The sequence below is a fragment of the Mesoplodon bidens genome, assembly GCF_964165515.1.
Source record: "Mesoplodon bidens genome assembly, chromosome: 10".
Classification (NCBI taxonomy): Eukaryota; Metazoa; Chordata; class Mammalia; order Artiodactyla; family Ziphiidae; genus Mesoplodon; species Mesoplodon bidens.
The window spans coordinates 65,055,818-65,083,415 of NC_138172.1; the positions used below are offsets into that span (position 1 = coordinate 65,055,818).

Consider the following 27,598-nt stretch of genomic DNA (forward strand, 5'->3'; position numbering starts at 1 on the left):
CTTTGATGGCCCTTGAAATTGCTTTGTAGAATCACTCTTTTTTTTACCAATAAAGGAAGAATTTTTTTAAATGAAAAAAAAACATGATGCTTAGGCTCATGGGCTGACAGAGAAGCTGGTTGGCTTTATTTAAGGAGCAATCTTGACCCTGAAGAACAGAGAGAACTTCCATGGTGGTTTTTGTTTGCTTTCGTATAAAGCCCACCCTTTACTACTCAGTTCACCATGGCTTCGGTGGAACAGAGGTGGACAGAACAGTGTGTGTGTTTAAATTTTTCGAGGAATTTCTATGTACCTAATTATTTGTTTCCTTTTCCTTGGAAAAGGCCAGCATGTTCTTGGGTTGGGTCTGACTGGTGGGTGCTGTTTCCAGCATGATGCCTACACCTGTCCCAGCATCCGGAGGGTAAGAGCATCGTAGTGTCACCCAGAATAAACGACTAAGGTGAAGGTGACTTTTCCTGCTCAAGGAAGGGGGAGGAGACTAATCCCAAGACTGAAAACAAAAAGCAAAACAAAGCAAAAAACCCCAAGTGAATGTTAAGTAGAAGAGACAGGCCAAAGGAAACAAGTAATTAGGTACATAGAATTTTCTAGAAAAATTCAAACACACACACTATTCTGTCCATCTCTATTCCACCGAAGCCATGGTGAACTGAGTAGTAAAGGGTGGGTTTTATATGAAGACAAATGAACAAAATACCAGGGAAGTTGTATCCGTTCTTCAGGGTCAAGAAAACTCTCCTTAAATAAAGCCGATCTGCTGCTCTTATCAGCCCAGGAGTCTGTGGCATCATCTTTGCAAAACAAAACCGAGTATGCCGGAATCTTAAAATGGAGAAAAGGAAAGGGGTGCCCACAGATGAGGGAACGAGAGATAAAACTGAGCAGCCGAAAACCACTTATGTGCCACGTGCTTTCAAGTCAGCAGTCTTAGAAATGTACACGCACATACAAACAACCGAAAAAGCAAAGTGAAACTCCTGGTAGTAAAAGAAGGTATCGCAGTTGGTTGGTTGAAAGCAGGTTTCTAAGGAGTCTCATTGGCCAGACAGCCCCAACCCAAGGTGAGGAGCCAGACTTGAAGGCGATGCTGGGCTCCGCCTCAGGTGGGAGGAAGGGGTACTCAGACCCACAGGAGGTTAGCATAAAACCACCGGCGGCTCAGGTATTTGAGGAAAGGGAGGGCATTCCTAAAGAACTCGGCTGCCTTCTATCATTTGAACATACGAGGAGAAATCAACTTTAAAAAGCTGTAATGGCTCATGTCCAGGGTGACTTTATTTCATGGAAAGAATAAAAAGACAACACCAACAGCATGATTTTCCTAAACACCACACAGGGACAGGCTGTGTCTTCTTTTCATTCCTCTTTTATCACATCATACAAAATTTGAAAAAAGAAACCAACAGAAACACACCAAAACATACCCCCAGACCCCTTAAATTAGCAGACTTAAAATTAAAACTTGAAGCAATATTTTGTTATACTTTGATCCAAACTCTATTTACAAATTAAATTGCACTTATAAAGACAGCAACGTTTCTAATGGGGTTGTAGGTTATTCTGCTTTATTGTGGTTTTATATCTCGATATAAAACTTTTAAAGCTTTCTTCAGTAAAAACCATACTTGCTTTAATAGTACATAATGCATTTCCCCACTGAATTTCTGAGCCGTTTTTTCTTTTTGTGCTTTTCTGCTCTGTTTTATTTTACAAATGGCACATACCTTCTGAGTAGGTACAAGCAGACACAACACTCATCCTAAGAGACTCATTCATGAAAAAGTCAGACTGTAAAAGAAATGAAATATTAGCAGTCTAATCCTTTGGTTCATCTTAAAAAAAAATCAACTGGTATAATTTACGAATTGGTGGTAACTCTTCTTTTTGGTTAAAAACAAATCCACCTGGTAGATTACTGATTAAAATCCAACATTGCTTTCAAAGTACCACCTTTCCAGCCTCCTCTCTGCTCAAAGATGCCATTGTGACAACTGGTTTGACAGGACACAGGCTACAGTAAGGCACAAGTGGATGGTACAAATAAAAACAAATACTTTAGGACTGGTGGTTGTTTTTTTTTTCCTGCACGTACCGTTTCCAAGATAAAATCACAAAAAGAAATACATATTATTTTGTTATGAAATACCTATACAAAATGTTTAAATGTACACCATCTGAGCTGCCAAAAAGGGTTTAAAAAAGTATCAATTTTTCCCCCATACATAAAACTCTCTCTCATCAGTAGGTCCAAGAGAACTTGGATTCACAATGTCCCAGCACTTTATGGGAGGGAGGAGGATCAAAATTCCCCTTCCTGCTCTCCCTGACCCCAACACAAGACAAAAACAAAGGTCAGATGTTGTCAGTAGTGTATTCTACTTATTACAAACAACTGAAATTTAGGAAAAAAAAAAAAAAAAATCAGGCCGGAGACCACGGGTGGGTACAGTGACTGGCTGCCGGATCAGAGTAAGGCACTTCCTGGGGGCGCAGCATCCCGACACGTGGGTGGGGACCGGTGCGGGGTCCGGTGGAGGCCAGGGCCTCTGGGGGCTCCACGCAGGGACAGGCTGGCTCCGCAGCAGGATGACTCGGGAGGTATGACGTGGACGCGCCATCTACACCGACGTGGTCACGCGGTCAATGGTGTGGTTGACCTCGTTTTTGTTGGAATCCAGTCCTTTAGCAGCGTTCCTGTCGTTCCGTAAATTTTCCACCGTCTTTTTCATGTTCTTGAGCTCCCCTGGGTGGGGCGTGGCTCGTCTCAGGAGCGTTCTCTGAAAAGCAAGGAGCGCGGTGAGTGTTTGGGTTTTACTCCATCACTCCTTCAAATGCGAAGCTTCCCGGGTAGCTTTCCAACACAGGTCTCCCCTTCCTAGAGGTTAAGAGGCAGAGTGGGCTTGAAAAGCTTGCTTTGGAGGTACGTGCATTTATCAACTGCTCCCCCGTGGTTAAGGGAAGGTGAAAGTGTGGAGTATAACTTACCTAGTCAAGATGGAAGGGCTCCTTTCAGAATAAAAGAATACTTTGTAAAATACGAGATGAGTGTTACGATAAGAACAAAGTTCCACGTGCAGTAAGAAAAAATAAAAGATTTGTGAGATAGAATTGTGGGGGGAGGGGAGGAAGGAGAAAGGAGTCAAAAAAATTGTAAAATGAAAATCCCTAGAATGTTCTACTATTATCTGAAGCGGTTCTGGCTTTCTTCAACCCATGAGGCACGGGAGGTGAAGGAAAAGGGAAGTGAGAAAGGACTTCTTTTCTAATTTTGCTGCTGTGTTTTATTTATGACCTACTGAAGAACGTTCATATTTTTCTAATAAAGACCACAGGGTGGGAAGTGAAGTGACAGGGTATGGGCAATGTTTTTAAAATTTTATTATTTAACATGTTATGTGCTCTTCTGCTCCTAAAACAGCATTTACATCTTATAAATGGCCAGTCCGGGAGTTTCAGGCGGAGCTACGATAGGTTAACAAAGGAGCAGTACTAAGGCAACGAGTAACTGGTGAAATAATCATGCTCTAAGAAGTCATGAGATAAAGTCATTTACGTTGGAGTCATTTTGTCATGCCTAATTCCTACTTTGCCCTCTACCACTGTAAGTGAATAAAAGCCCACTTGGGGACAGCTGGAATAACAAAGACTCCAGGCAGTAATTTAAAAACTGCCCTTTGTCTTGGGGGCTGCAAGTACTCCCTCTGAGTTCTGCTTATGAAAATCTCAATTAGTGCAAGGAGTTTAAGAAGCCAAAGCCAAATTGCAGGAAGACTCCAAGAGTTGTCCCTGACTCAACTGGATGGCTGAGACACATATGGAGGATGGAGGCAAGTAGGGCTGAGTGGTCCTTTCAAACCTATTCCTGATTTCTGAATGAAAACCCATAAGGGAATCCTACTAAGATCACAAGCTCTCTGCATGAAGGTGAAGGCTCCTGGTTACGTGACGGTGAGCAAGAAGTCCAGGAGGACAGCAGGCAAGCTAAGCCATGTGGTGAAACATGGATGAATCCCCATGGTACGGCTACAAATGGGGGTGGAGGGCAGGGAGAGACTCAGTTCACTGGGAACAACAGAGAAGAAAAAATTCCCAACCAATTTTAAGAAAGCAGTGGGGGCAGGAGGGGTAACTATCACAAATAAAGAAAAAGAAGCACCCACAAACTATTCAAACAAACAAAGTCTCATTTGCCTTATACACACATGGTGAATCAGAACCTTAGAAACTCCCAGTTTTGCCTTCTAAAAAAAATTCTTAAATGCTGAAGGCAGAACAGAGAAAAGACTATTTGAAAATAAGAGAGGTCTTTATCAGGTGTCACTTTCAATCTCGGAAGGCTTTTAAATTTTGAACGTCTGTGGAAGCCAAGGAGCTCAAATCCCATACCGTTTCATTATCGTCCTCATCCTTTTCATCTTCCAGAAATCGGATTGCGCTGACTCTGTTCACTGCACGCTCATTCCAGGCCTCATCGGACACATCGTTCACCAAGCTCTCCAGGGCACCACAGCGAGGCAGGTTCTCTGTTGGACAAAGACCACATCAGCAGGGTTCCTGTGACTGGCAAGGTTGCCCTTTCTTTTCAAGGATGCGTAATTCTATTTGAGATCATAAAATATCTGCTAAATCAATATTTACTATTTCATTCCAGAATGTCATCATGATTCATAGAGTTCTTTTTCATGATTCTTTTTTACACACTCACTTCAGAAACTTCCTCTTGACCGTGATATGGCCGCACATGTTGGATCTAGTACTTTGCTTGGCAACGCAATCTACTGCATTGTTCTCTTGGGGTCTTAAATGCTCCTCTAACGAGGCTGGGATAGGCAAGGTGGCTCCGTTCGCCCAGACTCTTCTCCCTTTTTTCTATCGAAACCAGCTCCCAGAAAAGGATTTATGACAGTCATGTGATATGAGTGTGAATGGTTTTTTTTTTTTAAGTAATCATTTTTTTTTTTTAGAAGATGTTGGGGGTAGGAGTTTATTTATTTATTTATTTATTTATTTTTGCTGTGTTGGGTCTTCGTTTCTCTGCGAGGGCTTTCTCTAGTTGTGGCAAGCGGGGGCCACTCTTCATCGTGGTGCGCGGGCCTCTCACTGTCTTGGTCTCTCTTGTTGCGGAGCACAGGCTCCAGACGCGCAGGCTCAGTAGTTGTGGCTCACAGGCCTAGTGGCTCCACGGCATGTGGGATCCTCCCAGACCAGGGCTCAAACCCGTGTCTCCTGCATTAGCAGGCAGATTCTCAACCAGGGCACCACCAGGGAAGCCCTGAATGCTTTTTTAAACCACACATAATTTACAAAACAAAGGTACAGTCACTCAAAACAACTCCCTGCCTTAAAAACAGTTTGCTGGAGATGTTCAACACTAATCCTCCAAACTGTCTGTTTGGATTTTAAGGGACTCTTACCTCTTTTAGGAGTATGTATTTGCATTTTCAGCCTTAGCTAGAACTCAAAACCAGAAGGCAGTTTTAAGAATATCACATGTGATACACGGGTACGAGCAGCACGTTTTTTCTGCAGAGATACAGGGGAAGCTTCCCAGAAAAGACCCACAATGACCTCACACCTGGGCTGGGTCTGCAGGCAGATAAGACACAACGCAGTCCCGTGTGGGAGTGAGAGGCCTTAAGGACAGGCATTAGCTGCTGCTAATTCTCGGGGCCAAGTGAACCTGGTCCTTCAATTTACCTTGGCAGGCAGGTTCAGAAGGCAGCTGAGGAAGTAAGACACACGTGAGAATCTTCTCCCCGGTGGTGTGGTCAGTGTCCGTCTGGAATGTGAGCAGGGGCTGGGATTGGTTGTCTGATAACCACAGAGCCTTCAACTTCAAAGCGGTCAGGGATAAAGGCAGGTGTGACAGCCTTGATGAAAACAAAAGGAGACATGGGGAGCTTACAATCTGTGATTAAATCAAGTCTTGTCCAAAACAAAACAGGAAAAAAAAAATAAAAACTGCTTCCTGGGATTGGTTTCAATATGTGAAAAGGTATTATGTTTATAATAAGATACTCGATTTACCCTTTGCCAGTGGACGCTTCAGTGGGTGACTGTGCTTCCCTTTTCTGTCATCACCTCTCTCATTAGCACCTCCAGGCCACGGGGCAAAAAAATGAGGAAATTACAGCACACGCTGTTTACTCTTGGGAAGTTTCCATTTAAAGGCCGGGGTGGGGCAGGGGAGTGGGGAAGCCAGTGTCATTGTGGAAGAACCCAGAAGCCGAGTTATTCCTAAATCAATGGGGACAGCCTCACCGGCAGGGCTGGAATAAGACCATGGTGTTACCTGCCCGCAGTAGCACCTGGCAAATCGGGACGTGAGGAAGGTGAGGCCTTGGGTGCTGCAAAGTTTAAATTGCAGTTAAAATAAAGATTAAAAGTGTTTCTTTATGGACTCCACTTGCTCTCTCTGGGGAGATTATTTTAGGTATTCCATTTTAGACTTTTAAGTTTCTGAAAGCTCCCACTTCTCAGACACCTACGTGATAATTAATTTCCACCTCAGATTGCTTCAGTTTCGAAGGAGATAAAGCACTTTAAAAATTGTAATGTGACACCTAAAGATTAGTTTTCTATCTATGTTTGTACAAGTATTTAACCAGTTATATCTATTTAGTGACGACCGTCACCAGAAATCATATGCACTTGGTACTTGGCGAAGATTGCTTGGAACAGAGGATCTCAACTAGGGGCAATTTTGCCCCTGGGGATACCTGGCAGTGTCTATAGACATTTTTGGGGGTGCTATTGACATCTAGTGGGTCAAGGCCCGGATGTTGCTAAATACCCTACAACGCATAGGACAGCCGCGCAACAACTATCCAGCCCCAAATGGAACACTGCCAAGGGTGAAATGCTGCTCTGGTAAAAACCAAGGCTTTACAAAAGTTTAATTCACTCTGAAAACACCCGAACCTCTGCAGATACCAGGAATTTAAGGTTTAAAGAACTTAAGGTTATATTTGATCAAGTATTTTTACTCTAAGGATGGCTCCGTAGATTAAAGGATAGCTCCATCTTAGAAATGACTTCATACGTTAGCTAAAAATAAGCTAATCACAGTCTGTTACCTACAATAGGAGGCACATTTTCTTAAAAGAAATCTCAGGCCCATTAATTCTATATGAAATTATGTGACAGCGTGTATTCCTGGGGTTCTTTCTTCTATGAAATGGTACCTCTATCTCCACTTAACATATATGGGAGAGATGCCTAAATGTCTCACCAACAGATTAATGCAGACTTATCAGACATATTTTGAATTGACAGACTTATGGGAAATAAACTAGAAAAAGCAGTTATACTCCAATATTATAAAACTAATCCAAGTAAAACGTAAGCACAGACCAACAAGTTAATTTAACAGATGAAGTTAGAAATGATCAAAGAATGCAGACAGCGTATTAACAAACTTTCTATAAGAACAATGAATACATTTCACAAAAGCCTTCCCATGTCCTAGTTATGGAGGTGAGAAAATATTTTCTTTTCCTAAAAGTTAGTCCAGTCAAGGCTGACCCATCCCATACACACGCAGTGGGTGTAGTACTGGTTAAATACAGGGAACTGTGCCCACGTGGGAGTGAGGTTCTCAAGTCGATGCCATGAGGATTGCCTATGTGAAAGGACCCTTGAAAAGACTCCGTGTGTTGTACACGCCACTATTTCACCAATGACAGCCAAACTGGGTGGGAAATGTGTTTTTAAATCCCAGAATCCACCCAGTGCAGTGACATGCACATACCAGGAGGATGCCTGGAGGGGTCTGAGGGCACAGCAACTCACAGTCCCACTTCCCCTGATTCTGAGGTATTGGTTCTTTGAGGGCGCTAGAAAGTGAAATCTCTGTGCTTATATGTATAAGCATACAAATGATCTCCCCCTCTGCCCAAAGGCTGTCACACACATACTCAAATGCAAGGAAGTTAAAGACACAAGGCAGGTATCTGCCAGACAATGTGACAGGACTTTTTAAAAAGGATATCCTAATACACTGGGTGGGGGTGGGGGGGGTGCTTAAAAGACATCAAACCCTTTTTCATTTTATTGAACCAAAGGGTAATTTCTTTTGAAAGTTTGTCCCTATTTCTTTTTTAAAAAGGAACTAAGCTAATACCCTCCAGAATGTTTCAAGTTTCAACGTCTTGGGCAAGAAATCTATAGTCAGCATCTCTACCTTCGAGAGAGTAAAGAAAAAATAAATCAAGATTTGAAAGCTGGCATGACACACAGATACTAAAAACACAGTCATCGTGCCTTCTCAGACTAATAACTGGCTTCCCAGATAAATGCTAAAGCAAAGGTATAAACAAAAGGCTAAACAGAGCATCAATAATAAATAACAGCTGCTAAGGATGCAAATCATGTCATAAAAGCTAAAATAAATTACTAGACTCCGCAACAACGGGTCTTAAAATCACATGCCACCAAGCCAGGTAAGACGGCTGCATGGTCTAGAACACTGGTTTTCCTGCAAAGAATCAACGTGCCAGCTTGGATTCGGCCGCTGCCGGCCAAGCACACACCACACATGAGCTCGTTCACACGTGTCTTATGGACAGAGGTGTTCCCAGTGTCAAAGAGGAAAAAAGCCCTGCTCCCTGCCCAGTCTGCAAACAGAGACTCTGCGGGCTGGGCCGACCCCGTCGCTGACTCACTGCGGCCTGGGGGAGAAAGACACACACTCCTCTGTTTCTCTTGGGTGAACCATCCCAGATACAAGCCAGAAAACAGATTTTTTAAAAAAATCTGCTTTCCAGGGGAGTTAGTAATACATTTTTGGTTTATTCTGGTACTTTCTGTTCACTACAGGATCAACAAAAGAAGCCGCAGCCCCATTAGTACACATCTCTGTGCTACATTTAGGACCACATCGCCTCAGAAAAAAAAGCCCGTGGTTACTATTTACATCAACAGTACAAGGAATAAAGCAAATGAACAACCAAACAGTGAGCTTTTCGTTTCCAGATACATTGGTGACCAGCCCGCTGAAGTGACCTTCCCCACCTCTGGCTATGATAGCAGTTGCTTTATCAAATTTACTTAGCAACTAAACATGGCCTACTAATTAACGTAATACTAACTAAACCTATGGCTGAATACTTCTTACAACTGAATATTTCATCTGTTTGTTACCTCCTAGTAGAATTGTTCGTTTTAAGCAACGTTTTCAAAAATGTTTAAAGAGATACACAGAGAGAACATAATCAGTGAAAAAAATGTAAACAATACCAAAATATCTAAAGTGTAAACAATACCAAAATATCTAAAGTGAAAGCCTCCTGTAACCTCAAGCTTCCAGCCCTCCTCTAGGAGAGCCACTTAATATTTTGGTGTTCTCTATAGGTAAGACTTTTTAAAAACAAAAACAGGAATGAGAGCACCAGGCACTGTCCACACTTGCTCTTTGCCCTGGGCATCGTGGGTCACAACGCAGAGAAATAGATACTTCTCTAGCTGCTCAGTATTCCACAGTCTGGCTATACTGTTGTGTTGTGTTTTGTCTTTTAATATTTTTTCCAGCTTTATTGAGATATAATTGACATATACCACTGTGTAAATCTGAGGTGGACAATGTGATGATTTGATATATAAAGTTGGTGCTCAGTGTCTTAGGATGCAGGACCCGCGGATGTGGAGGGCCAACTATGCTGCAGCATCTTATATAAGGGGCTGGGGCGTCTGCCATGTTGGTACCCTCGGGGGTGCTGGAACCAATCCCCCCAGGGATACAGAGGGGATGACTGTTTCGGGAAATGGTTACCTCAGTAGGCTTAGTATCTCCATCTCCTTACATAATCACCATAGTGTGTGTGCATGTGTGTGTGTATGTATGTGTCTGTATGTTGGAAACATTTAAGATCTACTCTCCTAGCACTTTTAGAGGATATAATACAGTGTTGTTAACTACAGTCATCATGCTGTATATTAGATCCCCAGAACTTATTCATCTGCTAACCGGAAATTTGTACCCTTTGACTGGCATCTCCTAATTTCCCCCACCCGCTGGCCCCTGGCAACCACCAGTCCACTCTCTGTTTCTATGAGTGCAGCTTGTTTAGATGTCACATAAAAATGAGATCGCACAGTATCTGTCTGTCTAACTTATTTCACTTAGCAAAATGCCCTCGAGCTCCATCCTTGTTGTCATAAATGACAGGATTTCCGACTTTCTCATGGCTGAATAATATTCCATTTCATATACACGTATATATGTGTGTACACACTCACACTCTCTCTCTCTCACACACACACACACACACACAGCTTCTTTATTCATTCACCTGTTGGATGCTTAGGCTATTTCCATATCTTAGCTACTGTGAATAAAGCTGCAATGAACATGAGAGTGCAGATACCTCTTGGATATCCTGTTTTCTTTTCCTTTGGGTATATACCTAGAAGTTGAACTGCTGGATCATATGGTGGTTCTATTTATAATTTCTTGAGGACACTCCATACTGTTTTCCACTGTGGAGGCACCAACTTACATTCCTGCCAACACTGCACAAGGGTTCCCTTTTTGCTTTGTCATCACCAACACGTGTTACCCCTTGTCTTTTTGATAAAAAGCCATCCTAATAGGTATAAGGTGATACCTTTTAGGCTTTTTAATTTATTTTTTGGATCATGAAATTCAAAGTTACAAACTATTTCTCCATTGACAGCCATGGTTTGCAGTATTTGGTACTAGTAATATTGCGAGGAAGATGCTCCAATACCCGATTTTGTGTACTTGGTGGATAGTCATATGGGAAAGAACCTAAGAGTTAAGGACATCTGTATTCTGGGCCCATAGGTGGTTGCTGATACAAGGCACCTCCTCTATTACTGTACCAGAAGGCTTGGTGCTTTAGTCTCCAAGTGGCATTTTAGCGTTATCCTTGCTATAATTTTCCTATCAAACGTGTCAAAAAAAAGTTTCTGGGAACCGACATGCAGCCTCCCTGTGCCGTTTGCTATTTTTTTTTAATTTTAATTTTTTTTATTTTTATTTATTTTATTTTTTATTTTTTTTTTGCGGTACACGGGCCCCTCACCGCTGTGGTCTCTCCCACCGCAGAGCACAGGCTCCGGACGTGCAGGCCCAGCAGCCATGGCTCACGGGTCCAGCTGCTCCGCGGCATGTGGGATCCTCCAAGACCGGGGCACGAACCCACATCCCCCACACCGGCAGGCGGATTCCCAACCACTGCTCCACCAGGGAAGCCCGTGTTTGCTATTTTTATATGCTTGGGGGGAGAGGCAGAAACTTCTGTTGTATTTGGTAAGACTTCCCATGGTGTGACATTTCTGCAAGCTGAAAAGCTAACATGGTAGCCTCTTTTCACCTGGAGGGTATCAGTTTCTCTACTGATAGTTTAAATAAGTAGTAATTAAATATTTTAATAAGCTTAAAATCTGGTTATGCATCTATATATACAATGGACTAAATGACACACCTAACTGACTCAGATGACAGCTATGGCACTCGACATTTTCATTGGTTTTTTTCCACCCTGGCCCAGGCATAATAAATATCGAACTTTCCCCCTCCTCCTGAGAACTTGAGAATGGGGTCTTCACTCGTGTGAAAAACAGTTTTTAGAGGTCAGAGCCATCTTTCTGCTCGAGAATTAGTGATGCAAATCCGTGCTCCCCAAAGTGGCAAGAACTGGGGTGGGTCTGGAATCACTGAGCTTCTACTGCTGTAGGGAGAGGTTAGGAGGGAAGGGCCTTCTCAAGCTGCATGTCTCCTGTTGGGCTTAATCCAAGCAGAAATTCAACATCCCGCTCAAATTAATTCTGAGTTTCCAGTCACCAGTGAATGGCCTTAAGAATCCACCAAGATGTCCTGAAAGCATCAACTTTAAAACGGTGAGGGTTTCCTGAGGCCATAACTCATCACCAGGTTCCCAGGAGTCCTGCTGTTTGTTTAGCACTGCTGTCCACGATCCATTAGCAGGAGTGAAAAATGGTGGCTCGTGCCTGACCTGTGAGCAGCGAATCACATAGGACACAATCCCCCAGACACTCTTTGGATCGCTAGCCTTTACCATTTTGAAGCATTGATCATCTTCCCCTGGTCCAGCACGTTCTCCCCCATCTAACTATATAACACCCAAAAGCATTTTTTAAATTCCTTTTGGCAACATAGCCCGTGATATCAGGCCCTCTGCAGTGGCCTGCCAGCCATTCTGCAAAATGAACATTTTTAACATTTCCATTCAGTCGACCAATATTCACCAGGCATGTACTGAAGGGACAAATCACAATGACACACAAACCATCACATCTAACTTTAGGTAACTTTAATTTCAGGAGGGTTGCATGCAGGTAAACAAGCAATTATCATCAGGGTAATTCAGAAATGCAGACCCAGAGAGGAGGCTTCCTGGAGAAAAGAGGAACATGAGTGCCAAAGGATAAAAGTGGGGAAACAGAGAAGGTGTCAGAGGTGGAAAGAGCCTGGTAGGCGGGCTCAGGGGAAGGAGAGTGCGGTGACATCCGCAGTGATGAAATTGGTTCCGAATGGCTGAAATGACTCTAGTCCACATTCCAGAGTCTGGCAAGCAGCCCGCACGCCTCTGACCCAGAACTCGAGAGATGGCGCTGCTGTGACTCTGGGGACACTGACTGGTGGCCCGTCAGGATTTTTAGACTATGAAACACCTGGCAATTCTGACATTGCCTGAATACAGTTTTTTTTTTTTTTTTTTTTTTTTTTTTGCGGTACGGGCCTCTCACTGTTGTGGCCTCTCCCGTTGTGGAGCACAGGCTCCGGATGCACAGGCTCAGCGGCCATGGCTCACGGGCCCAGCTGCTCCGCAGCATGTGGGATCCTCCTGGACCGGGGCACGAACCCATGTCCCCTGCATCAGCAGGCGGACTCTCAACCACTGCGCCACCAGGGAAGCCCCTGAATACAATTTTGTTCACAATGTCAGGGGGTTCAGAGTCATGGGCAGGACATATCAAGACCCCTGGCTAAAATCTAGCTCAGACTCATGGGAGCTCTTTTTTCAGATGAGGAAACCAAGGTCCACCATGACATATGGAAGCCAGTTATAAAAGCCAAGACCTAGGTCTCCCTCCCCCTTCCATCGCGGTACCGCCATCTGGGAGGCATGTGTCCGGCCGTACCCACCGTAACCTTAAAGGACTACAAGCTCTGGCCGCCCTTGACCTTGTCCACTCCATCGGGCTCCATCACTCCAGCTCCCAGACTGGGAGCTTCCAGGCCTGGCTAATGCGACCAATAAATATATATTTTACAAGGTGGAGCAAAGGCAAGACAGCCAAGGCTGGGTGGATGACCGTTTGCTTGTCTCGGGCTTACCTGTTCCCTGCCACGTCCAGGACGTGCAGCTCAGCAGCCCGTGACACCTCCGCAGGGATCCGAGTCAGCCTGTTGTCGCGCACGCAGAACACGGTGAGGCTGCTGCACCCGCCGATCTATGATGGGAAAGAAAACATGACTGTTTTCCAGGTTTTTCTGGGAGATGGGGGTGGGACTGGAGGGTCTTATTCACCGAATGGCATGAAAAGGATGCACAAAATAACATCACACAACTTTAAGTCTCACTGATGAACAGCTATGATTGATTTAAATCATATAAAACACTGAGTCGTCCAGTAAGCTTAAAAATCTCTGCAAAACATTAAACACGTATGTTCTAAATTAAGTCAAGAAAATAAACAATACAATTCAAAAACTGCATTCTGAACAGAAAGTCATTTTCTACTGCTACCTAATGCAACTGCATCTTTTAAATATGTTAACCAGACAACACAGGTCCAGACATATAGTATTTGGTAATATGGGAGTTTAAGAATTCTAGGTTGGAAAAGAATATGAAAAGAATATGAAAAAGGATATATATATATATGTGTGTGTATATATATATATGAATCACTTTGCTGCACACCAGAAACTAACACAACATTGTAAATCAACTATACTTTAATAAAAAATTAAATTTAAAAAAAAGAATTCTAGGTATCAAAAGTCAGGCCAAAGGTGATACACACACACACACACACACACCCCTTTGAAGACCTGCCCATTATGTTAACTTCAGTGTTCCAGTTTCTTTAAAAATAAAAGAAAAAGAAGAACATCTGAGAGATGATACATTGATTTCTACCATACATCTTTTAATAGCCTTTGGTCATTCACAACTTAATTTGATAAATTCATTGCCCTTTGACAAATGCAAAATGAACCATCTTTTAGCAAGAAGTGAATTCGGTCCGCTATGACCTACTGCTGAAAGCACACGTCGACATCTGCGTCCACACCAAATTTGATTCCCTTTTTATTTTAAGTAACCGATTCAAAGGTAACTGAGCTTAGTAAGAGTCTAGTCTTCGCAAAAGAATTCAAGGACTCTCTTGAATAAGCTGTCTGTGGTTTCTACGGTCAGGAAAGCTGAACGAAGGGGTTGCAAAACCAGCTGGGTCCCAGACACAACATCCCGCAGGCCTGCGTCCACGCTACACTCTCCACACATGTGCTGTTCTGACTCAGGGAGGCTGGGGAAAAGGGCTGATGAAGGGACCTATTGATTCTGATACATGGAAAAATACCCCAGAGCCTCCGCCAGAGGAGGAGCAAGACACCCGGCTCTTCATCCATATCTGAATATACCTTCTGCCCTTTTCAATGTACGTCTGTATCTTAAAAAGCAGAATGCACATTTATGAAACTGCTACAAATTACCTTTGTGCACAATCTTTTTATGTCTTCCCTTAGGAGTTAATATAAGGATTTTGAAATAATATATTTAACCACAGCATGTAACCATAATGAATGTAAAAGAAAACTAAACACACAAGAAAACACAGCCTAACATTCATTCCTCTCTGGTCACCTGGAAACACCCAGAGACGTACTGTTCCCCTCGTTTCTCAGTATTCACATTTCCCATCCCAGAAAAACTGGTTTGCTCACTGTCCCCTAAAAGACATCTTGTATTTTTCGTCGCACTGTTTCTTATAGATACACCCTTGTTCTTTCTGTCTTTTTAAAATCTTACCATCACCCCAATTAGCTAAACATCCTCTACCCTGAAAAGCCTTCCCAGAACCCCTGGTCCAAGTCAATCCGTTTCCTTCCTAATTATGGTCCATACAAACCCTCTGACAGATCGTTTGATGGGGCTGTTTAATTTGCACGCTTACATGTCATCAGGGTGCTTGGCATCCTCTCTGCCCAAAGGTGAAGCCCAGCTACCTACCAACATTCCTCATGAAGGTATGTCTACACACTTGTATTTGTTTACTTACTACTGAAAGCCTGTTACTTAAAGTTGTCATCTGCTTCTATGTGTAACAATGGAGACCACAAAACTCTTTTCCCTGGTAAGAGTTACTAGGACAGCCTCTCACATTTTGTAACTAACATGTCATAAAAGAGGCACATCTTCTGTGGGGCCTGGCATTCTTCCCTCCCTTGAGGAAGGGGATCAGTTTAACCCAGGTGCCCAGGCACCTCCCAGAAGGAAAGGAATCAAAACCCTGGACACCCTGGATCGTGTGAGGACCGACACGATTAGATTCGCTCTGATGAATTTAGGTGACCCCAACAAAGATCGACCCATGCGGAGGTCCCCGTGGGCCCCGGCCCCGCTCCATGTGGACGGGGATCCGCACCGGGTCTGAGAGCCAGGAGGGGCGCCTTCTGCGTCAGCACGTGGCTGAGGCCGGTCACGCCTCATGCCGGCCTGGCTCTGAGGAGACAGGGCTTATCTGGACTCCTGGGAGGCAAAGTATCGGTTATTTACACACAGAGCCGAGACTGCATCGTGATTTGGGGCTTCGCTTTGTCAGGAAGCCGCCCGCTGCCCCCGCCACCGGTGGGGTCTTTGTTTGGGGGGCCTACTGTTGCATACGCCATGTGAACATTTTCAATTTGTACCGTGTGCCTATACCATCTACTCCTAAAAATTAATTAATGAAAGTGCGTCAGAGAGGTCTCTGAAAGTCGTCCGTGCAATAAGTTCCGGACAAGTTCACACCGCTTACGTACCTTGGGGGAAAGAACGGGAACTCCCGGTGGAGGGTGTGCACTGCCTACGTGTTTACAGCCTGTGATGTATTTTTCTCTCTTTCCTTCCCCGCTCTACCCTTTGAGAGGTCAAGGGGAGGAAGGCAGTGTATCCAAGAGCCTCAGGCGCTCTGGGTGGACAAGGCAGGTGAGTGGCCTCTGAGCGCCACTGGCCATGTTTTCAGGACAGAGAGCCCGTCTGGGCTGAATGTGTGAGGGCTGCCTCACGGGGCAAAAAGCAAAGGACACGCTCACACCAAGCCAGCTGGGAGGGCATGGCGCAAAGCTCTGGCTTTTGGAAAAGATGATCGAGCAGTCAAAACCATGATTCAAAAGACAGAGTTCTTCACAGACGTCAGAGGGGGGATGCGGGGTGACGGAGAGGGGGCGCTCTGGGATCTCACAGACCAGGGGTGGAACTTAGGCTCCGTCCTAGGTCCTGTGGATTTGGATATGTTACTTTAGCAAAAGTAACAATAAGCACTAGATTGAACGAAACCACCTATCACAGCCCCTATCCTAGGACCTGGCCTATTGCTGCTGCCAAATAAACGTAGCTGTTGTTTTTCCAAGAAGTGAAAGTCCCAGGTCCCAGTGACAGGCTATCCACACCTGAGCCCCTGCCGTGTTGCTGGAACTGTGCTGAAGCTGCCCACCTCTGCCCTGGACGCCCCAGAACCTCCTAAAACACTGTCCCCCTGACGGTGCATCACAGTGACATTTTGTGTTCACAGGAGTGAAGAACTGGCCTGAGTTCAGTATAGCATTCTGCATCATTCGCACGTATTTCTGCTTTCTCTTTTGGGTTCAGGAGGCAGAGTTTACAGGCTCCCTACGGGTCAACAGGATAAAATGTCTCCATCACTTAGAAATTCTGGGAAGCAGAGTCACTGTTTAAATAACTTATTACCAGTTACGTAGGAAGCTGATATTTTCAAACTCCCTTTAACCACAAAATAGCATACAAGGATAGCAGCACCAGAGAAAAGAATACGAGGGCTTGGACTTGGATTCTCTGAGAATTACAGAACGTAGCTAAGGATCCTTGATGAGCTGTTCTGTGTTCTCCTAATTCAAGACAGTACTGTCCTTAACTCTTTGGCACTGATCTGATCCATCTCAAGGATATGGGACCTGCAGATCACTGAGCAAACCTTCAGTAAGGTCAACCTTCCCTGAATATTAACTGCCTGCAGGTGACAGCTTAAAGGAGATTATCAGACAGATTGCATGACTCAAAGAGAAAGCCTGTATTGGTCACCTTTGCCTATAGCCTGCCTTGTGAATACCTGCCCCGAGTGGAAAGGAACTTTCATTTTCCTTCGGCATCTTCCTTTCAATGTTATTTGTAGCAGAACTGAACCCACATTTCACTGGCAAGAGGGAAAATGTACAATAAGCAAAATCTGGTCAAAATCCTATTTGAACAGAAATAACATGAGGTATAATTTTAGAAACCAAAGACTATTTTTTGCCTTTCCCATGATCATCTGTGGCATATTATTCAAATGTTCCCTGCTCCAGAAATATTTTGGAAACCATGTGGTTTTGGGACTCCCTGAATTGTTGGGCCACTGACATCAAAATATCCACTAACAGCGACAGCATTCTTCTAATTATAAGAAAGTAACTTAGTTGACTGGAAAATAAAAACCACATACACACACGCACGAAAGCACAATGAGAAAATAACTCAAACCAAATCCTGCCACGAAGGGATAATCGGTCTTAACATTTTTAGGTTCAAATGCCATGCATTTATGATTATAAATATGCACTCCAACAGAATTAGGACCAGCCCTATGATCTTTAGCACCTTTGTTTGCATACAGAATCAAGAATGTCTTCCCATGTCGTTTTGCTTCTAACAGAATTTTTACTGACCACATAGTTATTTCCTTCTACGTAATGTATCACAGATTACTTAGCAGATCACCACTGTAGACACTGCTAATTAGTTCTACCATTTCTTTGCTCTGTGATCCTGGGCAAGTTACTTAACCTCTCTGAGTCTTAGTTCAGAAATCAATATCTGTTGGATGCTGATGATGATTTACCTATACCTCATTGAATTGTTGTGAAAATCAGACAAGAATTAGCCTGAAGGCACTTGACACAGGGCCTGGCACATGTCAGCTGCCTCCGGACATGTTTGGCATGGTGCCTGGGACACGTTAGATGCTCCTGCATACACTGGGAGAAATAATCTCGTGCATGATTCTCAGTGTACATTCATAATTGTTCTCCTAGGATAAATTCCAGTAAGTGGAATTACAGAATCAAAGGGTATGCAGGGCTTCCCTGGTGGCGCAGTGGTTGAGAGTTCGCCTGCCGATGCAGGGGACGCGGGTTCGTGCCCCGGTCCGGGAAGAGCCCACATGCTGTGGAGCGGCTGGGCCCGTGAGCCATGGCCGCTGAGCCTGCGCGTCTGGAGCCTGTGCTCCGCAACGGGAGAGGCCTCAATGGTGAGAGGCCCGCGTACAGCCAAAAAAAAAAAGGGTATGCATATTTTTCAAAATTTTAATACTACTACCAAATTCCCTTCCAGAGAAGCCATAATAATTTATATTTCCATGATAACAAGCACTTTCCTGTACTCTCATCAATATTTGGTATATTATTATAGTTTTTAAATCTTGAAAATTTGATAGGTGAAAATGCTTCAATTAACATTTTTTGAATAATGATTTCACATTAAAAGTCATTTCTATTTTTTTCTCCTGTGAATCACTTCCTGGTTTTTGTGGGGGGTTCTATGCTTTTCTTTCTGTCCACTTTTCTAGAGTGGGTACATGTCTTTTCTCAATGATGTGAAAGAATTTCTAACAGAGTAAGGAAAGACAGCCTTCACATGTGATGCCATAAACGTCACCCTTCCCCCAGCCTGTCTTTATTTTCTTGAAGGTCAGAAGTCTCATTTTCACGTAGACAAGTCCATCAACTGTTTCTTTTATGAGTTATTTCCTCTTTCAAGTTTAGGAATGCCTTCTCTATCCTGAAACCGAACGGTCAGCTTTTTTCTTTTTTTTTTTAATTCTAGCATTTTTAGGTTTTGTCATATCTTTTTTATTTACCAGTAATTCACTTTAGAACATCATGGGAACTTACTCTAGAAGAATTTTAAATTGTACTAATAAGAAGGCAGAAAGCTATCCACAAAATGAATACTCTATCACCATGGACATTTCTGAATAGCACAATAATATCTGTGGGTGATTCGTGTTTACAGATTGCCTGATAAAGGAAAGCTTTGACGAATGATCTGCAAATCCTCCCTTGTCTCATCTGACTGGACAGGTATGATGTAGGTAGAGTCACTTCCATTTTGACTTAATGGAGACAAGAGACTAAGCCCTAAACTTGGATATATACTCTATTTCTTCCAGACAGAAACTCTCTGTGGTCTAGGTTATTTAACGATAAGATGTGGCTGGAAATACGATAAGGTGTCTATCTTCATACCCATGATCACACATACACTGATGTCTTGTCTATCCACGAATCAGAGTCTCTTCCCCTTAATTCTTCCCTCCACCAAAAACAAGGTTTTTTAGGAACTTCCTTATCACAGAAACATATGTACTTGAGCAACGGGATGAGAAATAAAAGACGCAAGTAAGTGGTTTGAAAAATCAGAAGCATGCCACATGTAGCAAATAAAGCGAATCTAGCCTGTCCCTCAGAGACAAAGTCGTGCCAACAAAGTAGAATTTGATGAAGGCAGATGAGCCCCCAAGGTATGCCTTTCAGAATTTCTGAATAACTTAAGATGTAATTCACAGAAAAGCATTCTTTTGAGAGAGAGTAATCGGAACAAATCTGACAAACACATAGCAAAACCAGGTTCCAGGCCATGCAGTCATTTAAAGAAACAAAAATAAAAACTGAGTTTCGAGGAAAATGTCCAATGTTTTACAATGAAGAGCACACAAAGCTGTCAGCCGATCTGAATCTTCATGCATTTGAGAAGCAGAATGGAAGTCAGAGATGCAACTGTGGTCTGAACAATACTTACAAGATTGCAAGTTTACCTGACTTTTCTAAATTTCCAAGCAGCTAACAATTAAGAAAACAAGAGACATTCATTGATTTGCAAATGTTTACTACATATAACACCACACAACACAAACAGAATCTATTATCGTGACCCGCACAGTGCAAACATTTTCCCCTCAACCATTTGGGAAAAAAATGCAAATAAATGCTGCTATAGACGAAGGAACTGTGCTGTAAAACTGACAATATGTGATACTATCAAATGGGGGGAAAAAAGACAAAAAAGAGGAAGAACTACACAGCACACCAGACCAATGGCCATTAATACAACTATGGATTTGGGGCATATAAATGGAATTGGTCAGCATTTCAGTTTAGATGTGTCATGCGTGAGACTTAATTGTTCAAGAGGAAGTAATCATGTTTGGAAAGAAAAGAATCCAATCAGGAGAGTGCAGGATTTGATGGGATGGTATCAAGCTTGGAGGCAGAGTGTATGCACACACGTGGCCTTCCCCCTGCACACACATTCACACTCACACCAGACCAACAAACAAGACCCCGTTCAAGGTGAGGGGCCCATCGATGATTTGGCAGCTCAGCCCGAGGGTCAGAGGCCAGCACTGCCCATTTCTGCAGGGTCACCAAGCTGGGACCCACAGCAGAATTGGGACACGTCCTAGCCTGGGAGCTCAGAGTATGTGAGTCAGAGTGAAATGGGCTAGAAAAGAGCCAGTCCCTGGGGTCCTAAACAGCTCTGCTTTCTCGGGCAGCTGAAGGAAAAGGCACAAACTTCATTCCTTGATGAAACTCCAAATGCCAGGAAAGCGATCATATCAATAATTTCATTCTCTCAGAGTGAAAACAGGGCTGATGCTAATATGATGGGGACAGTTTACAAGTAGAAACTCCTCGCATTCTTGTCTAAAATGTGTTCCTTTGAAAGAGCAGATCCAAAGAGAGGGATGAGGACATGGCAGGTGGGTGGTGACCTTGCTGGGGATTAACATCATACTCAGAAGCCCTCTCTTTGGCCCTTACTGAAACTATTCCTCAAATGTATTAATTTTCTAAAGTGTCCAAACTAAAGATGATTTGACCTTCCTTTACCCAATCAAGGTCCTGCCTTACGTCAAGGTCACAGCGATGAAAAGGTAGGTTCAATCTGCTTTTATGGGCTTGGCCATCTGGGGACACGTCTGGAACCCATTCTCCCGACTCCCAGCTCTGTGAGCCCCGGTGGGGAAAGCTTCTCACCAGCCTCAGTTTCCTCATCTGTAAAGTGAGGAAATCCTCACGGCCTCAAAAAGCTGCTGTGTCGATTCAATGAACATACACAACAGCACCTAGTGTAGTGCAGGGCATTGAGAAAGGAAGTCATGAATCTTTTCTACTTCTCTCTGCATATGTTTATGTGTCCGATCTACACCCATCCACACGTGTTCTCCAACAAGAGTACAATTAAATGCTCAGAACACCAGCTCTGTGTTTCGGTTTATTGCTTTGGGACTGGAACCAAAACATTTTGATGAGCAGACTCTCTTGTGTCCCAGTTAAGCTGAGATGGAGATTTAGGTCTTTCTGCTGGAAACAGAACGTAGTCACATTTATAACAAACATCCTTATGCTTCCACTCAGGAAGGCTGGCTGTTCTCACCCAGGGACAAGCCTGGGCTGCCGAGAGTAGAACAGCCAGATGGGGAAGGGAAAGAAGAGACCAAGCCAAGTCGGACACCCAGAGAAGCGGCCCTGGGAGTATAAGAACCCCTTGAGCTCTGGCTGGTTGGAGGGCAGCTTTGAAACTATTCCAAAACAGATGTTAGAAAGGGTCAAACAGAGAAATAAGGAGGAAACCACGCCTGGCCAGTGGTCATCACATCAGAGGACACAGCACCTTTTCATATGAGGCCTTGGCCAGGGGGAGGGGCTCACCAACAGCTCACTTGATGGGCCGGAGCCGGGGGGAGAGTGGAGAAACGGCATCTTAAACTTTATTTTAGGCTCTATTGCTAATAAAAAATCAAGCTCAGTATGACCCATTTCCAATCAGGTTCTCCTGGTTCCAAATAGAAAGCGAGCCTTCCTTTTAAACAATGGCCCAGACGCCTCCCTGTGTGATCTGTCTCAGGTTTCCTCCCCATTCTCAGTACTGGCACCTCCTTTGCCAGAACTGAAATGCCACTAAGCTGCACAGCTATGCCTGCAAACGATGGTGACTGTCTCTTTTCTCCTGCTTGGAGCACTGACCAAAAAATCCTAAGAGCCTGGCCCGACCTTCCCGGGCGTCCTCCTCTACTTGGAGGTCTCACTCCCTCTCTCCCAGAGGCAAGCCTCTGCCCAGGAAGACACTCCATCAAGATCCGTTTTTATGACCCCAACGGTTATGGGACAGTTTAACTCCTCATTAAACCCAGTCAAACCCAAAGTCATCCCCTTCCTCTGCCCAACTCCCAGATCACCCCTTCCTGTCCGTGGTGTCACTGTTCTCCTAGGTCAACCCCAAAATGTCATTCTCTCTGTCCCCCTACAAATTCACCTTTCCCAACTCTGCTCACAGTCATCTGGACCCACATACTCTCCTTAATGGTACTGATGGTCATTCTTTGATACAATTCCTCCACCCATCCCTGAATCCACAGACCAGAGTTTACACCTTTAAAAAGCATCACATAAGTCTTTTAAAGTAGTTGACATCTTTGACCCCTTATGTGTTATTATTTCTTTATAATTATTATTATATTATTTTCTTAAAAGCACGTACCTCTTTTGGTAAAGACACTAATTTATTTCTGTCTGCATTCAAGTTGCTCAACTTCTTAAGTTTTCCAATGCTCTTAGGTAAAGTCTGTTAAAGTAACATTTTTGTTATTAACTTAATGCATACTTTTCACACGGCTCAGAGTAAAACATCTTTTCAAGAACTGAGAGAATCTAATCTCATCCAGTAAGAGAAGTGACGGTTCTTCCTGAATATCAGGTGTCTGTAACACTCACTTGGGGGATGTGGCATCTAATATTTTGTATTTTTGTAGAAATGAGAGTATGTTTCAATGAAATGACGTCAAAGGCACAGGCCTGGGAACAGAGAAACACCAAGTAAAAGAGGTAATGAAGGCTCTTCAAGTCAACGAAGTGAAATCTGCAAACTCGAGATTCATCCCTTCCCCGCCTGCACCTCTGAGAACCCCAAGAGATGGTGGCTTAGATGCCTGTGGAGGCCAGAGAGCTCAGCAGGCAGTGAGAACCCGAGCGGGGGGGCCATGAGGCTGGGGGAAGTAGCGGGGCCACCCGGGCTGGTGCGGGGGGGGTCTTCAACCCTGATGGAATCAGGGATGAATATTATTTTTCTGACTGCTATGACTACCATCTGTAATTCCGTTTTCTTTTTTTTTTTTGACATGGACCATTTTTAAAGTCTTTATTGAATTTGTTACAATATTGCTTCTGTTCTATGTTTCGGTCTTTTGGCCGTGAGGCATGTGGGATCCCAGCTCCCCGACCAGGGATGGAACACACACCCCCTGCATTGGGAGGCGAAGTCTTAACCACTGGACCGCCAGGGAAGTCCCTACCATCTGTAATTCTAAACCCAGAAACAAGGAAGGAGAGCCTAGTCCCTCCCACCCAACCTGCCCAAGGAGACCGCTATCCTGTCTGAGGGGAGGTGCTCCCGGCACACCCCACACTACCAACTCTACATCCTTCACTCCCTCTTGCTGTCTTCTTCTGATCTTTTCACCTAAAGAGCATTACTTACTCTGTTTATAAAGAGAGGAGAAAACGGAAGAAAAAAGGAAAAAGGAAAGTAGAGTAAAAACTAAAGTGACAAAATATAGAGAAAAGAGAATGGCAGGAAAATAAACTAAAGAAAACAGCAGCTACAAGACAACGACAAGAGGAGAAAGGGGAACAGATGGGTGGGAGGTGAAGGACAATGGACAGAGAGGAAGCAGCAGGAGGCGAGAAGCAGCTGAGGTTTGCCGTCGCCCTGGGAACCCGCCCCAGCAGGTGTTGCCCCGGGAGGATGCGGAGGCCTCTCTCTGGTCCAAGCCCGGGGAACCTGCACTACCTCACCCAGCTTCTCAGATGGGGCGAGATCAAGGTCAAAGCCGTGCTCTGGCTCCTCCAAAAGAGCATCCCCCCACCCCCAGTGCTCCAAAGGCTTCCCAGGCCAACCACCATTCCCTCCCCCTCTGGCCCGTCCTCGGACTCCCCGATGGAGGCATCAGCACTTCCACCGACTGGGCCGGCCCCCCACCCCGCCCCTGCCTCCCTGGGCCCCCTAGTGTCCAGCTCAGTCCCTGTACCCTAAGCATCACAATGGGGACACACTCTCTGATGGGGGACCTGGACATGTCAAAACGGATCACCTTTATGTCACATACTTGCTTCTCAGGTCCCTTTGTTAGTTACAACGTAAGGCAATTTCCATCTGGTCTACCCAAATTACAAACAAGTAGAATCGAACCTAAGGAGCCTTTGTGATACAGAACCCACATCATAAGTCTCCCTCCGACCCTGGAACCACACTCACCAGGAGCCGGTTTTCCGTAAGAACCAATTCCGTGAGGCTTTCACAGTCCCCAACCGCCTCGGGCAACTGGGCGAGTCTGTTCTGATCCACCTTCAAGATCGACAGTTTCTTTAGTTTTCCTGTAAAAGCATTATTCAAACTCATTAGCTATCACTGTTTTCCTGGTCACCGCTTGGTATTTCCTATCAGCTGTCCTTGCTCATTTGATTTCCTCACCCAGCTTTTCAGATTATGAAACTGTATCATTCTCATTTCGACCACGAACAGTTGAGAGTTAAAATCATTTGTTCAGAATGTCAGAAACAGTCAGCAATTAGCGGCAAATCCTTTGGAAAGTCACTACCTAAAAATAAGTCAAAGCCCAAAGATTTCAGAAAAAAACAAACAGCTGGCTCTTGATAGATCTTTAAGAACAAGAAATGTCTCATGTACAGAGGAGAGACTTTAATGTTACTCTAACAATCATCCTCACTAAAAACAAAAGACAGTGCAGTGCAGTTTATTCTATCACCTGTGGATGACTCAGTGAAGACCCCTACAATGAAGTATTTCTGTCAATGCAGAGTCAGATGGTAATCTTTGGGCTTCCCTGGTGGCGCAGTGATTAAGAATCCGCCTGCCAATGCAGGGGACACGGGTGTGAGCCCTGGTCCAGGAAGATCCCACATGCCGCGGAGCAACTAAGCCCGTGTGCCACAACTACTGAGCCTGTGCTCTACAGCCCGCGAGCCACAACTACTGAGCCCATGCACCACAACTACTGAAGCCCACACGCCTAGAGCCTGTGCTCCACAGCAAGAGAAGTCACCGCAATAAGAAGCCCGTGCACCGCAACAAAGAGAAATCCCCGCTCGCCGCAACTAGAGAAAGCCCGCACACAGCAACGCAGCCAACGTAGCCAAAAATAAATAAATTTTTGAAAAAAAGATGGTAATCTTTGAAAAGCCACATTAAGGCTGATCTATTTCACTCTGGGCGGGGAAAACGGACTCAGGGGCAATGCCCTCAGGCCACGGGGAAGGAACTGGGGTTTACTGCAGCCTCCTCAGCCCCCGCGGGGTGGAGGAGATCCTGCATCACCAGATTCTCTCACTTTCAACTACTACTTCGTCAGGGGCTGAGCCTACGGAGCAGAGGTCCTTGTTACCCACAGAGAGTGGCCGGCGTGATGACACTGTCCCCAGGAAAATCGGAGAACAGCCTCTATCATAAAAGAGACATAGGGCTTCCCTGGTGGCGCAGTGGTTGAGAGTCCGCCTGCCGATGCAGGGGACGCGGGTTCGTGCCCCGATCCCGGAAGATCCCACATGCCGCGGAGCGGCTGGGCCCGCGAGCCATGGCCGCGGAGCCTGTGTGTCCGGAGCCTGTGCTCCGCAACGGGAGAGGCCACAGCAGTGAGAGGCCCGCGTACAGAAAAAAAAAAAAAAAGAGAGAGAGACATAAAGCTGGAGACATGCAGATGCTGAAGGGATGAACTCGCTTTGCGTGCGGTCCCAGGGCAAGGCAGAGGAACTCACCGATTGCTAGGCTCCTTGTTTAGCACAATCAGTACCAACTAACACTGTTTCCAGAGAGTCCCCCCCAGTCCTCAGGCCAGGAGACCCATATCCTCTGTGGGGCATGGAACCCTACAGCTGACAGAGCTCACTCCAAGAATCTCCTCAACAACATCTCTGACAAGTGGTCCGACAGCCTTTCCTCGAATACTTCTAGTGATGGGAGGCTCATTTCTTCACTAAGCAGCCCAAACTGATTCATAACAGATGTATTTTAAGCTCTTTCTTAAATCAAATTGAGATTCGCAACCCTTTCCTTTCACCCACTTGAACTAGAAGACGGAATAAATCTCCTTCTACCTGACAGCCTTTCAAAGGCTTGACATCAACTGTCTCATGACTCCTATTTCTCCCTTTCCCCAATGATAAAACATCCCCAGTCCCTACAACTGCTTTCCGATGCCATATATGATTCTCAGCAAATGTTTCTACCTGGAGTCAAAGTCCCCATCAATTTCCCAACCAGCCTCAACCAAAAGGCAGAGCCTGTATTTCCGCCAGGTCGCTATTATCATCTGGACCAAATACCAGAAAGGAAGGGGTCCTCTGTCACACAGCTTCTCCAACTACTGAAAACCTTCTCCAAACTCCCTTTGATGTTCTGAAGACAAGTGAAGGTCAGAGACAGCTATCCTATGACAACCACACAGTTAAATATAGTTTCTTACAATTTCTAGGCAGCTTGGCTACGGTGGAGCTGACGGCGTATGTCTGTTTATATCTTCTCTGTTTGCATTTATTTTCTCACCCTGGGCTGTGTTCCTTTATGGTAAAGGAAACGTCTGGATTGTTTTTTAAGGGAAATGGCAAAGAATGGTTCAAGGAAAAGATGATTCTCGATAGACCAGAAAAGGTTCCATACAACAGCCACTCTCCCTGTAACAGCCCTTACTTGGGTCACACCATAAGGTCAAAGGTCGTTTCCCATAAACTATTTACGATGCTCAATTAGAAATGTCTTAGTGGTTGTTCATATGTCCGAAACACATTCTGTGATTTGGGCTCATCCCTACCGAAATCATGGAAACAAGATGCGGAGGAAGTAGACAGGGGCCAACACTTATAACTGCTACCAGACCAGGGCGACAGAAACGCTTGCATATGGAGAAACTTTAATTGTATTCAATATTCCTTGCTTTCCTTCCTTAAAAACAAATGACTGAAGGAATCACGTCCCCAGCACCTGAGAAGAGCCAGCACCTTGGTAGTTAGTTATTTTCAATACTCACCAATGCCATCCGGGAGTGTTTCTAACAAGTTCTGGGAAATGACTAAATCCGTTAACGAAGTCAGGCCACTGATTTCTTCGGGAAGTCTTTCCAACCTGTTTTCAGAGACATCTAAGCAGAGTAGGTTCTTCAGATTTCCTATTTCCTACATCAACAACACAGGAAAAGAAAGTCATGCCTGAACCTGCCACGGTACGGAGGAATTTGTTACAGCGATTTTTCAAAATCGGATCCCAGAGTGGTC

The 27,598-nt window shown here is 44.6% G+C and overlaps 1 protein-coding gene across 2 annotated transcripts in view; it reads right to left on the bottom strand.

The window, feature by feature from the left end:
• Window positions 1-1,263: 1,263 nt before the first annotated feature.
• Window positions 1,264-27,598, bottom strand: part of LRRC1 (leucine rich repeat containing 1) — a 128,916-nt gene continuing 102,581 nt past the window's right edge. For both annotated transcript variants that reach the window (XM_081245128.1, XM_081245129.1), the window contains 7 exons: window positions 27,355-27,499; window positions 24,570-24,688; window positions 22,797-22,880; window positions 13,331-13,446; window positions 5,704-5,876; window positions 4,393-4,529; window positions 1,264-2,783 (listed from right to left, as the gene is read on the bottom strand). In XM_081245128.1, coding sequence (XP_081101254.1) covers window positions 2,625-2,783; window positions 4,393-4,529; window positions 5,704-5,876; window positions 13,331-13,446; window positions 22,797-22,880; window positions 24,570-24,688; window positions 27,355-27,499 — 933 coding nt within the window. In that variant the 3' untranslated portion in view covers window positions 1,264-2,624. The remainder of the gene's footprint in view (window positions 2,784-4,392; window positions 4,530-5,703; window positions 5,877-13,330; window positions 13,447-22,796; window positions 22,881-24,569; window positions 24,689-27,354; window positions 27,500-27,598) is intronic.